Source organism: Somniosus microcephalus, chromosome 3, assembly GCF_052327205.1.
Source record: "Somniosus microcephalus isolate GS21.2 chromosome 3, FLI_Smic_1.0, whole genome shotgun sequence".
In the NCBI taxonomy this organism is placed as follows: Eukaryota; Metazoa; Chordata; class Chondrichthyes; order Squaliformes; family Somniosidae; genus Somniosus; species Somniosus microcephalus.
In genome coordinates, this window is record NC_140989.1 from 267,726,823 (window position 1) to 267,741,325 (window position 14,503).

Here is a 14,503-nt window from a genome sequence, read left to right on the forward strand (position 1 = left end):
TGACTTGCTCCTATGCTTTTGAAACAGAACTGAGTTTTGTAAAATGATCCAAAAACTCCTACAAGGTTCCCCCAACACAAGCCTGGGAATAAGGAAGATCTGCGTGCAGAGTACCCTTCACCATACTTCAAAGTTTAACCCTGAGGCAGGTCCATCGAAGAGGATGCAGCAATCTCTTTGTTTGGTTATATCTTGGGGGGGATTTGGAGACACATTCTCCTTAACCCGCCAGAACTAATGTAATCCTGTTTAAAATGTTAATCTACATCAACGCTAATCATTCATTAATAATGGCTTTCCATAGTCCCCTGGATACATGGCAGCATTTAATGGAGACTGTCTTGATTCCCAACTCTGACACAACTTAAATCATTTACAATGTATATATTCTCTGCAAAGAAACTTTGATGTATAAAATATGCAATTTTATGCTTTGCTAGGTCCATGCATTCCCCAGAACATCAGTGCTCATGTTAACTGCGGCAGCAATTCTGCCTTGATGGACTGGCACGAGAGCCAAGGTGCACTCGCCTACACTGCGACACTGGAGGGAAGTGATGGAACCAACTTTTCATGCAATGCAACTGATAATAACTGTGAAATCTCAAATGTAAAATGTGGCCTGATGTATAACTTTTCTGTAGTAGCCAAAAATGATGTATGCAACCATTCCAAAACATCAGAAGTTCAACTTAATTCAGGTAAGTTGTTTTTAATCTTATTGATGAAAGTAATGTGCCCATTTAGCAAATTATTTGAGAAACTTTTCTCCATAATATAGTAATCTTATCCTTACCTGTTTGGTCTGATAAAGGATAATGTGAATAGAGGAAACTTGAAAGAGTCTTTAAAAAGCCTGGTCAAAATATTCATGTTTTATGGCACAGCCCTCTATTTTAATAGTGAAATTAGCATTTTCATTCAGTATTTAGCATTTATTGTATAAAGATTATTTTTGGAATCTGTCCTTTTAATGTTATTTATCTTATTTACGCATTTTTGTGATTGCTGCAGTATTAGAAAATCAAAGTTCTTTATTTTTAGTTGTTCCTGATTCTTGCCAATAATTTTCTGGATTTTAAAATGATTTGTAATCATCTTTCACTGATATCTTGCCTGAAAATTGACAGACGTGCCAATCCACACAGCTTCCCAAAATCCTACAATTTTTGTGAGCACATTTGCCCAGATTGTTTCTACTATGACAATGGAGAAGCATTCTAACAAGGTGTTATCCTATATTAGCTCTGCATGCATCCATAGAGAAGCCTAGTGGTTTGTACTCTAATGGGCAAGGAACTTACTATCACAGTAAACAACTGTGGGCACTCCTGGTGTTGCCATTCCAGATTATGCCAGAAATCCAAAAGCTCTTTTGATTCAGTGTAATTTTTTTAAATTGGTACATTGTAAGTGTGGGTGATCATATTCAAGACACTGCAAGCTCCAGGGACTACTTCATGCATGGGAGAGGCTAGCTCTGCTTTGTACTGTAGAGTGGGGAGAGAAGAAGGTGTGCAATCATTGATGGAGTCACTGTCAATCGAGAGCTCTGTAAGACTAGGCTGTCACTGCTGCCTTGTGAAAAAGGAGAGGAAGTGTGTCACATCGCCTCAAATTTAAAATTCACATTCTCATGTTCAAATCCTTCCATAGCCTTGCCCCTCCAAATCTCTGTAACTTCCTTCAGCCCTATAACCCTCCAAGAACTCTGCGTTCCTCCAATTCTGGCAACTTGTGCATCCCCAATTTCCATCGTCCCACCATTGGCGGCCATGCCTTCAGCTGTCTAGGCCCTAAGCTCTGGAATTCCCTCCCTAAACTTCTCCGCCTCGCTACCTCTCTCGCCTCCTTTTAAGATGCTCCTTAAAACCTACCTCTTTGACAAAGCTTTTGGTCACCTGTTCTAATGTCTCCTTATGTGACTCGATGTTAAATTTTGTATGATAACGCTCCTGTGAAGCGCCTTGGGACATTTTACTACATTAAAGGCGCTATATAAATGTAAGTTGCTGTTTTTACTGGAACCTGATGCAAGTTTCTTCGTTTATTTGGAAATAAATGTATCTTTCATTCCCCCCCTCCTCTTGTAGCTCCCTGCATTCCACAGAATGTGAATGCTCACCTAGACTGTGCCACAAACATCGCTTCGGTGTTATGGAATGCCAGCCCTGGGGCAGTGTCATACATAACAACAGTCGAATGGAGCAATGGGCTGAGACGCGGGTGTAACACACAACAAGCTAACTGCGAGATCAGAGATTTACCGTGTGGCCAGGAGTATTCTGTAACCGTGAGAGCAGTCAATGAAAACTGTGAGAGTAACCAAACCAAGGGCCGCGTACTGATTACAAATACAAACTTAAATTTAGGTAATGTGTTAGAACAAAGTGTACCTCTGAGATCTTATGCTATTATTTATTATTTGCCACTGATTTACTTTAGGCAATATGTAAGTTGTGAGGAGGATGCAAAGAGGCTTCAAGGGGATATAGACAAGCTAAGTGAGTGGGCAAGAACATGGCAAATGGAATATAATGTGGAGAAATGTGAAGTTATCCACTTTGGTAGAAAAAACAGAAAAGCAGAGTATTATTTTAATGGTGAGAGATTGGGAAATGTTGGCACTCAGAGGGACCTGGGTGCCCTTGTACACGAATCACTGAAAGTTAACCTGCAGGTACAGCAAGCAATTAGGAAAGCAAATGGTATGTTGGCCTTTATTACAAGAGGATTTGAGTATAAGAGTAAAGATGTCATACTGCAATTATATAGGACCTTGGTGAGACCACACCTGGTGTATTGTGAACAGTTTTGATCTCCTTACCTAAGGAAGGATATACTTGCCATAGAGGCAGTGCAACGAAGGTTCACCAGACTGATCCTGGGATGGGGGGATTGTCCTATGAGGAGAGATTGAGTAGACTACGCTTATATTCTCTACAGTTTAGAAGAATGAGAGGGGATCTCATTGAAACATATAAAATTCTTACAGGGCTTGACAGGGTAGATGTAGGGAGGATGTTTGCCCTGGCTGGGGAGTCTAGAACCAGGGGTCACAGTCTCAGAATAAGGGATCGGCCATTTAGGACTGAGATGAGGAGAAATTTCTTCACTCAGAGGGTAGTGAATCTTTGGAATTCTCTACCCCAGAGGGCTGTGGAGGCTCAGTTGTTGAGTATATTCAAGACAGATCGATAGATTTTTGGATATTAAGGGAATCTCGGGATATGGGGATAGTGCAGGAAAGTGGAGTTGAGATAGAAGATCAGCCATGATCTTATTAAATGGCTGAGCAGGCTCGAGGGGCCATATGGCCTACTCCTGCTCCTATTGCTTATGTTCTTATATTCAAATGTGAAAAAATATATATTTTTAGAAACATGGAAAGTCATCATATTCTGTATTGTGATTACTTCTTGAATTTATTTGCACCATTTTTTCCCCTGCATGTTGAATTATATCAGAATGTCTTCCATGGAATGTTACTGGCAATTTGAGCTGTGCGAATAATGCTGTAGTAGTGTCCTGGTCAGCCAGTGACGTAGCAGGATCACACATCGTTACTGCAAAAGGAAGTGATGGGCATTCCACTTCACTCAATACCACACAGACAAGCTGGCAAATCACAAACCTACGATGTGGCCAGATGTATAATGTAATCATAAAAGCAGACAGTAATGAATGCAGAGGCTCCACGGGCTCACATTTTTGGACTGAGACAGGTACTAATAATGTTCAACAGTTGGCTTTGATAATACAAAAACTTACTTTGTCAAACATATAATCATTGCTCTGGTTGAACATGAGCCATAATGATCTGGTAATTGCAGCAAATTCTTCTGTCAACACTGCTCTTTTGCTCATTCTTGCCCCTCCCCCAGTATTTTTCTCTGCCAAAGGGATTGAGTCTTCCTAGGATATGGCACCCACCCCACCGTGCCTCAGCTAAGTGGTCTTTCTTCGTCTGTGGGGCATAGGTTGTGAGTGTCTGCAGGCACTTAAAACCATCACGAGGGATCGCAGTTGACCCTAATCCTCTGCTCGTTCATTGTCATACTGCACAGCACAGGTTACTAGAGTGCAATTAGAAGCAGGGTTCCTGGACAATTTTCTTTTCCTTCCTCGAGACTAATTGCAGGTCTGCAACTGCTGTGCTGTTGTGCTGGCTGAGACCAGCCAGTCATTGATGGGCAGCCAGCAATCAATAAAGCTAACAGAATGCTGAGCTTTGTTGCCAGATTAGTAGAGTACAAGTCTGAGGCCATCACACTGAAATTGTATAGTGCTCTGGTCAGACCCCAGCTCGAGTAGTCTATTCAGTTGCAGTCACAAAGTCACAAGGGAAGCATCCTACTCCTGGAGATGGAGCAGAGAAGGACCATGAGGCTAACCCCTATTGTCAGCAAACTGAGTTGTAAGGAAAGACTAGAAAAACTCAAACTCTTCAACTTTGAAAGGAAGCAAATGAGATGTGATAGAGGTATGTAAGTTACTGGGCACAATAGAAAAGGTAAATTGGAATACTATTTTAAAGTAGGCTGTGGCTGAAGGACAAGGGAACATGGGTAGAACTTGGTAAAAGTCAAGTTAAGAAAATTGATGTCAAGAAGTACTTAGGTAGAATTACATAGAATTTTACAGCACAGAAACAGGCCATTCGCCCCAACTGGTCTATGCTGGTGTTTAAGCTCCACACGAGCCTCCTCCCACCCTATTTCATCTAACCCTATCAACATATCCTTCTATTCCTTTCTCCCTCATTTGCTTATCTAGCTTCCCCTTAAACAGAGAACAAGGAAGTGGCAGAACAATTAAACAAATACTTTGGTTCTGTCTTCACGGAAGAGGACACAAATAACTTCCCAGAAATGCGAGAGAACCAAGGGTCTAGTGAGAAGGAGGAATTAAAGGAAATTAGTATTAGTAAAAAAATAGTGCTGGAGAAATTAATGGGACTGAAAGCTGATAAATCCCCAGGGCCTGATAATCTGCATCCCAGAGTACTAAAAGAGGTAGCCATGGAAATAGTGGATGCATTGGTTGTCATCTTCCAAAATTCTATAGATTATGGAACAGTTCCGGCAGATTGGAGGGTGGCAAATGTAACCCCACTATTTAAAAAAGGAGGGAGAAAGAAAACCGGGAACTACAGACCAGTTAGCCTAACATCAGTAGTAGGGAAAATGCTAGAGTCTATTATAAAGGATGTGATAACAGGACACTTAGAAAATATCAACGGGATTAGACAAAGTCAACATGGATTTATGAAAGGGAAATCGTGTTTGACAAACCTACTGGAGTTTTTTGAGGATGTAACTGGTAGGATAGATAAGGGAGAACCAGTGGATGTGGTGTATTTGGATTTTCAGAAGGCCTTTGATAAAGTCCCACATAAGAGGTTAGTGTGCAAAATTAAAGCACATGGGATTGGAGATAATATACTGGCATGGATTGAAAATTGGTTAACAGACAGGAAACCGAGAGTAGGAATAAATGGGTCTTTTTCGGGGTGGCAGGTGGTGACTAGTGGGGTACCACAGGGATCAATGCTTGGGCCCCAGCTATTCACAATATATATCCATGATTTGGATGAGGGAACCAAATGTAATATTTCCAAGTTTGCTGACGACACAAAACTAGGTGGGATTGTGAGTTGTGAGGAGGATGCAAAGAGGCTTCAAGGCAATTTAGACAAGTTGAGTGAGTGGGCAAATACATGGCAGATGCAGTATAACGTGGATAACACAGAAACATAGAAACATAGAAGATAGGAGCAGGAGTAGGTCATTCGGCCCTTCGAGACTGCTCCGCCATTCAATGAGATCATGGCTGATCATCCAAATTCAGTACCCTGTCCCTGCCTTCTCCCCATATCCCTTGATCCCTTTAGCCTTAAGAAATATATCCAACTCTTTCTTGAATATACTTAATGAACTGGCCTCCATCGCCCTCTGTTGCAGAGAATTCCACAGGTTCACCACTCTCTGGGTGAAGAAATTCCTCCTCATTTCAGTCCTAAATGGCTTACCCCTTATCCTTAGACTATGACCCCTGGTTCTGGACTCCCCAGCCATCATAAACATCCTTCCTGCATCTAGTCTGTCCAGGCCTGAAAGAATTTTATAGGTTTCGATGAGATCCCCTCTCAATCTTCTAAACTCCAGTGAGTATAAGCCCAATCAACACAATCTCTCCTCATACGTCATTCCTGCCATCCCAGGTATCAGCCTGGTGAATCTTCGCTGCACTCCTTCCATGGCAAGAACGTCCTTCCTCAGGTAAGGCGACCAAAACTGCACACAATACTCAAGGTGTGGTCTCACCAAAGCCCTGTACAACTGCAGCAAGACATCCTTGTTCTTGTACTCGAACCCTCTTGCTATGAAGGCCAACATACCATTTGCCTTCTTAACTGCCTGCTGCACCTGCATGCTTACCTTCAGCGACTGGTGCACAAGAACACCCAGGTCTCTTTGCACTTCCCCTTCTCCCAATCTATTGCCATTCAAATAATAATCTGCCTTCCTGTTTTTGCCACCAAAGTGGATAACCTCACAGTTATCCACATTATAGTGCATTTGCCATGTTTCTGCCCAATCACCCAACCTGTCCACATCATACTGAAGTTTCGCGACATCCTCCTCACAGCATACCCTCCCACCCAGCTTTGTGTCGTCTGCAAATTTGGAGATATTACATCCAATTCCCTTGTCCAGATCATTAATATATATTGTGAACAGCTGGGGTCCTAGGACCGATCCTTGCGGTACCCCACCAGTCACTGCCTGCCACTCGGAAAACAACCCGTTTATTCCAACTCTTTGCTTTCTGTTCACCAACCAGTTCTCTATCCAAGTCAATACCTTGCCCCCAATCCCATGTGCCTTAATTTTGCACGCTAATCTCTCATGCGGGACCTTATCGAAAGCCTTCTGAAAGTCCAAATACACCACATCCACTAGTTCTCCCTTATCTATTTTACCAGTTACATCCTCAAAAAATCCAGTAGATTAGTCAAGCATGATTTACCTTTTGTAAATCCATGTTGACTTTGTCCGATCCAGTCACTGCTTTCCAAGTGCTCTGCTATTACATCTTTTATAATGGACTCTAACATTTTCCCCACTACCGATGTCAAGCTTACCGGTCTATAATTCCCCGCCTTTTCTCTACCACCTTTTTTGAATAGTGGGGTAACATTAGCTACCCGCCAATCCATGGGTACCATTCCAGAGTCTATCGAGTTCTGGAAGATGACCAGCAATGCATCTACTATTTCTAGGGCCACTTCCTTAAGTACCCTGGGATGTAGATTATCAGGCCCTGGGGATTTATCGGCCTTCAGTCCCATCAATTTTCCTAACACCATTTCCCTACAAATACTGATTTCTTTCAGTTCCACCCTTTCATCAGACCCTATGTTCCCCGGCATCTCTGGGAGGTTATTTGTGTCCTCCTTTGTGAAGACAGAACCAAAATATGTATTTAGTTGGTCTGCCATTTCTTTGTTCCCCATTATAAATTCCCCCGATTCTGACTGCAAGGGACCTACGCTTGACTTCACCAATCTTTTTCTCTTCACATATCTATAAAAGCTTTTACATTCAGTTTTTATGTTCACTGCAAGCTTACTCTCATATTCTATTTTCCCTTTCTTAATTAATCCCTTTGTCCTCCTTTGTTGAATCCTGAACTGCTCCCAATCCTCAGGATAAATGTGGTTATCCACTTCGGTAGGAAAAACAGAAAGGTAGAGTATTATTTAAATGGTGATAGATTGGGAAATGCTGATGTACAAAGGGACCTGGGTGTCCTTGTACACCAGTCACTGAAAGCAAACATGCAGGTGCAGCAAGCAGTTAGGAAGGCAAATGGTATGTTGGCCTTCATTGAAAGAGGATTTGAGTACAGGAGAAAGGATGTCTTACTACAGTTGTACAGGGCCTTGGTGAGATCACACCTGGAGTACTGTGTGCAGTTTTGGTCTCCTTACCTAAGAAAGGATATACTTGCCATAGAGGGAGTGCAGCAAAGGTTCACCAGACTGATTCCTGGGATTGCAAGACTGTCATATGAGTAGAGATTGGGTTGACTAGGCCTGTATTCACTAGAGTTTAGAAGAATGAGAGGGGATTTCATTGAAACGTATAAAATTTTGACAGGGCTAGACAGACTGGATGCAGGGAGGATGTTTCCCCTGGCTGGGGGGTCTAGAACGAGGGGTCGCAGTCTCAGGATATGGGGTAGGACATTTAGGACTGAGATGAGGAGAAATTTCTTCACTCAGAGGGTGGTGAACCTGTGGAAGGCTGTGGAGGCCAAGTCACTGAATATATTTAAGAAGGAGATAGTTAGATTTCTAGACACAAAAGGCATCAAGGGGTATGGGGAGAGAGTGGGAATATGGTATTGAGATAAAGGATCAGGCATAATCATATTGAATGGCAGAGCAGGCTCGAAGGGTCGAATGGCCTACTCCTGCTCCTATTTTTCTATGTTTCAATGTTCTAAATGCATCTATGCTATTCACCTTAACCACTCCCTGTGGTAGCGCATTCCACAATGTCACCACTCTCTGATTTCTTGAATTCCTTATTGGATTTATTAGTGACTCTCTTATATTTATGACCCCTAGTTTTGGACTCCCCACGTGGAAACATCTTCTCTACGTCTAACGTATCGAACCCCTTCATAATTTTAATGTCCTTTACTGGGTCACCTCTCAGCCTTCTCTTTTCTAGAGGAAAAAAAGCTGCAGCTTATTCAGTCGTCTTCACACAAAGACAGGGAAATGGTAGTTGAGGCAGAGGTTGAACTTATTTTTGTAATTGCTGTGAACTAGAAACTTTCCTGGTTTGAGTGGCTCGGTACCGCAGTGCATTTACCCAGTAAGCTCTTGTGGGATCTGCAGCTCTGCCCTTTCTGACTACTGTTTGTTCCAACATTGAAAAGAAATTCTGATGCCAGTTATTCCCCTACGCTCCTTGCACGTACACGCCATTTTTCTAACTTTCTCACTCCACGCGTTTTCCATCAGCTGGGAGATGGTTGATCTGTGTCATGATCTTCTCCACCAGCACAATTCTGGTGTGCTTATAGCAGCAAGAATGTAATTTCGCACAAAACCCTGCCATTGTGATCTGTTGACAATAATGGTACAATAGAGAAAGATTTTGAGTCGATCCAAACTGAGGCAAGTCAATTTGAGTGAAAAGCAGCCATGGATTTTGATTGTCTGATTGTGAATAAGACAATTAGCTTTGAATATACAGAGCTGAACTTGTACTGAAGACATTTTCACTGCAAATTATAATTTGCTTAATTTAATTGTAATTATTTTTTTCCTTCCATCTTTCTCTCTGTCCTTGTAGCACCCTGCGTTCCACAGAATGTGAATGCTCATCTGGACTGTGCCACAAATGCTGTTTCAGTGTCCTGGAACTCCAGCGTTGGGGCGGTGTCATACAGAGCAACAGCCGAAGGGAGCGATGGGCTGACACGCTCGTGTAACACACAACAAGCTAACTGTGAGATCAAAGATTTACCATGTGGCCAGCAGTATTCAATAACAGTGACTGCTTATAATGAAAAGTGTAGCAGCAACCAAAGTTCTGCTGTCAATCTTGAAAGAGGTATGGCATTGTAGACTAAAAGTATTCCTGTGACATTAGTTACATTTTGCATCTCAATATTTTCCTCCGGTTCAGCATCTCCGTTCAATCCCATAGACAAGCCTCCACGCTCGATGACCTGAAGTGCACTTTTACCAATCCATATCTAGATAACATGTGACCCTAGGAATCAAACAGAAAATCCTTTTTACTGTACCTTGTTTACTAGTTCACTAACACGTGCCCTCACGTGATCTTCCTTTACTTTGGAAGGTAGTAGAATAAACACTTCACTAGACTATGGTTTAGGCTGTAAGCTGGCAAACCGATTTATTAAACGGTAATAACAACAGAAAATGCTGGAAATACTCAGCAGGCCAGGCAGCATCCGTGGAGAGAGAAACAGAGTTAACGTTTCAGGTCTGGGACCCTTCATCAGAACTGGAAAAAGCTGGAGATGTAACAGATATTAAGCAGGTGCAGAGACAGGGGGGGCGGGGGGGTTAGGAGGGGAGGAAGGAATAGAAAGAACATCCTGTACTTTTGTAAGAGGCAGGATCTTTCCTGCCTCTTACAAAAGCACAGGGTGTTCTTTCTATTCCTTCCTCCCCTCCTAACCGCCCCCCCCCCCCTATCTCTGCACCTGCTTAATATCTGTTACATCTCCAGCTTTTTCCAGTTCTGATGAAGGGTCCCAGACCTGAAACGTTAACTCTGTTTCTCTCTCCACGGATGCTGCCTGGCCTGCTGAGTATTTCCAGCATTTTCTGTTGTTATTTCAGATTTCCAGCATCCGCAGTATTTTGCTATTTTATTAAACGGTAAATGGTTAAGCAAATAAAAGCAATCACACTGTAGATTTACAGTGGTTAAAGGCTTAACTATCCCTCCTTAAACAATAGAAAAATAACAGTTGCATCTATTGTGTTAAACTGCAATGCACAATGGACCAGGAACAAGGTCTGTGAACATTAACCTTTACATAGTGGTTTGTTGCTGGCCTTTCATGGTGTTGCCCTTGCCAATCCATCTCTTTATGATGGCTTCAAATGGACTACCCAATTTGAAAATGACAGGCTGAGAAATATTTTTCAAACATTGACCAGCTGCAGCAAAAATTATGTACATATCTCTTAAACTCAAGGCACCCTGCCATACAAACATATATACCCTAAATAAAACTCACAAGATGCTACTATTTGAACTAAAATTCTCAGCCCGTCCCTCTGACACCTGACTGTCTATATTCTGGGGCCATTGTATCAAAACACGCATTTTCTGTGAGTGAACCTGGTTTTTAACCCCATATGTTGCATGGTAGAAAGAAAGAAATCAAGATAATGGCCCAGAATTTGCTATAGGAGCACTCACCGTTATTACTGGGTAAAACGGACAGTAACTTCTGGCGTCCATACATGCGCCGTTAAACGCGGAAATCCGGAAATTGCTGTCAGTGATATCCTGCTCCTTACAGGGTGCGCTGTTGCAGTCTTTGCCGATGGATTCACCACAGAAATCACTGTTAAAGCGTTAACTTAAACTCATTACCCACTATTATCACACTAAAAACCAATGAACAACTTAAGCCTCGTTCAATCAGGAGTAACTGAGTTTTTAATGGCATATTAAGTCATAATTACTGTTGAAAAACCTCTCTGGCCATGAAAAATTAATTTTACAAGTGTGGAGTGTCATTCCCTCAGAAGAAAATTAATTATTGCAGATTTTAAAAAAAATTAAAATATTTTGTTAAAGTTTGTGTTTGTCTATTGAAGTTTCTCTCTTAATCTCATGGGTAAGTCCCAATCTTTATTTCACTTTCTGTACAATGATTTAAATGTAATTTAATTTCCTGTTTTTTACTTCCTGCTTTGCCGTCTGTGAGGTTCAGCCTGATTGGTTGATTAGCCTCCCCGCTGCTTTCCCTGTTCACAGATGCCACAGATCCCCTATAGATGGTGCCAAATTCAAACTGACATCGGAAAAAAGGAAGTCTGTGCACTAGAGCCTGCTAAAACTTTGTGGGCAGGTTTTCTTGAGGTGAATGGCAAACGTCGTTCCTTCGCCACTGACCACAAAATCCAGGCCAATAGCACTATTTATTGCTTGAGTAAACAATGCTTATTTTTTTTAATGATTCCATACATTTACTTTTGACATATTCAAAATTATTAAGAGATACTGGTATAACTTTAGGATTTAGCTATCAAAACTTAGGTTCTCTTTTTCCCTTAAATTGACAGCACTGTGTCCCCCGCAAATTACCTCTGGCTATCCAAAGTGTCACTTTAACAGTCTCTCAGTATCATGGTCTCAAAGCGATGGAGCAACATCATACTCTGCGATAGCAGAATCCAGTGATGGGCGCATGGCCTCCTGCAACACACAAAACACTGAGTGTGAATTCACACAGCTGCATTGCGGTCAAGCATATTCAATAACAGTGAAAGCAGCAAATGGCAACTGCATTAGCTCACAATCCTCCAGCCTGCAGCTTAATACAGGTATTTAACTTCTTGTTCATTTTAAATGTGTTTGAGTAGAAGAAGGAATACAACTTAGAAAATTAAAAATAAGATCAAACCGACACTTTTTAATGAAAAGTTTTTGATGAGCTTTTTGTTTGCTTATGGAAAGAGAAGAGCTGAAATAGATGTGTCATTTTTGTCAGACTGATATCACACGCATGTAAATACATATCCATATAATTGGCAATACTGAATAAATGTAGAAAAGGCTGGGGAAACAGAGAAGCTCCATCAGCATCTGAAAAGAGGTTAACATTTTTGATAGCGTCCCTTTTCTAAGAACTTGAAGAGTAAGCAGGACAAAAGATAAATGACATGGGCCAAATACTAGCACTCCAAAACAGGACATCTTCTAATTCGCCTTTTGTCTTTCTAATGCCTTCTCACAACCTGACTGAGATAGCCTTTGAATTATCATCCAACATTTTTTATTGTACCTTTGCAGCTTTAACAAAAAAACTTTTGCAGGGTATTAATTGGCTTCCCTTTGTTCTGCTAGTCTTCCTTCTTTACTCTGTGTTCTGGTGAGTCCCATAAAGGGGGCTGATATGCCTTCCTTTTCCAGTTCTGTATAATTTACCCAAAATGTTAATCTATCTTTTCAGATGCTGCCATACCTCTGGAGTATTTCCAACGGTTCTTGTTTATATTCCACATTTCCAGCATTTGCAGTTTTTTTTCTTTTTATCATTACGCTACCATATTATGTTTGTGCAGACAAAAAAAATTACAAAACACTTTTTCATGCAGCTTTCAGACCACCCAATTCGCTATTTACATAACCATTTCCTCTCACAGAAATGTATAGTGTCATAATAAAGATCACTTCTGTAAGTACAAATTGTTTTTAGTGGGCTGGTGGCCCAAAGTCTTGGTGCACTAACAAACTCATTAAGACCTCACTTTAGTAAATTCCCAATCTCAAGTGAGCCATTATGGTAGACACTAAGCAGAGGTGAAGGAGCTTCCTCATAGGGAGAGAAAGAGCAACCAGAAAACACATTCTGGTGACAGTTACAGAAGAACATGACAAGAGTCCTGGGATCAAGGTGTGTGCCCACCTCTTTACTGGGAGATGGGTTGACCAAGTGAAATAAATTGGTCAAATCCTCCTCAAAGTCAATAGGCTCGATTTTCCTTTCTCTATGCTGTCTGTTCAGAGTGGGAAATATGCACCACTGGGACCAATGACTCAGCCCCCAAACCCCACTCAAGCTTAATTTAAATACTGCAGGTGTACATGGGGGCAAAGAGATAGGACACCTTTGATCCTCCATATGCTAAGTTCCTAATCTCAGCCATTCCTCCACAAGGAAAATTAGAGGAAGGGTCACCTCCAACGAACTCTCTCCCACCTCCAGGGACCAGGTTTCAAGTAACATTGCAGGAAGGCTGGAGTGCTTGAACTACGCGATGGGCCGAAGGGCCTCTTTCTGTGCTGTATAACTGACCTCTCTGCATATGCATGATATAGGAACAAAACAAAAGAATGAGGGCGGAATCGCTCCACTATCGGCCACTAGAAAAAAAGAAAGATGAATTGTATTAATGATTATGTTTTCTTTCTACCCTAGAGCCGTGCGCTCCGCAGATAGTGGATGCCTTTGTAGACTGTCACAATAAGACGGTATTGGTACTCTGGAAGCACAGTGATGGTGCAATATCATATGTTGCAACAGCAAAGGGAAGGGATGGACATACAGCTTCATGTAGCACAGCCAACCTCACTTGCACCATTACAGATCTGGGATGTGGCCAGTACTACAATATAAGTGCAATAGCTATGGATGAAACATGCAACAGTATCCAGAGTTCAAGTTTTGAAATTGAAACAGGTAACTTTATATTCCAATGTCATTGCTGAAATAAACCAATGCAATATAAATAAAGCAGCTTTTTGTTTGTCACAATATAAGTATTTATTATTTACATTGCAAATGATGGTACTTTTCATCATTCCTGGGTACACTATAAAATTAGAAATTTTAAATATAAATCCAAGATAGTCACCAATAAATCCAATAGGGAATTCAGGAGAAACTTCTTTACCTAGAGAGTGGTTAGAATATAGCATAGATGCATTTAAGGGAAAGCTAGATAAGCACGCAAGGGAGAAAGGAATAGAAGGATATGTCGATAAGTTTGGATGAAGAGGGGTGGGTGGAGGCTCGTGTGGAGCATAAATGTCGGCATGGATCAGTTGGGCTGAGTGGCCTGTTTCTGTGCTGTAAATTCTATCTAATTCTATGCAAACCTTACAAGCACTGTATGTAAGTTAATTCAGAGTACAAATCCAGAACTGAAATTTAAGTTTGTTCAAATCCAAAGCTTTGCTCTGAATTTTGTTCAATTGTGAAATGG

General features: G+C 41.4%; 1 protein-coding gene across 1 annotated transcript in view; it reads left to right on the forward strand.

Annotated features, from left to right (window-relative positions):
* Positions 1-14,503, forward strand: part of LOC147121900 (fibronectin-like) — a 124,183-nt gene that overhangs the window by 95,604 nt on the left and 14,076 nt on the right. The window contains exons 10-12 of the mRNA XM_085978040.1: positions 441-701; positions 9,375-9,635; positions 13,717-13,977. Of these exons, the coding sequence (XP_085834166.1) occupies positions 441-701; positions 9,375-9,635; positions 13,717-13,977 (783 nt within the window). The remainder of the gene's footprint in view (positions 1-440; positions 702-9,374; positions 9,636-13,716; positions 13,978-14,503) is intronic.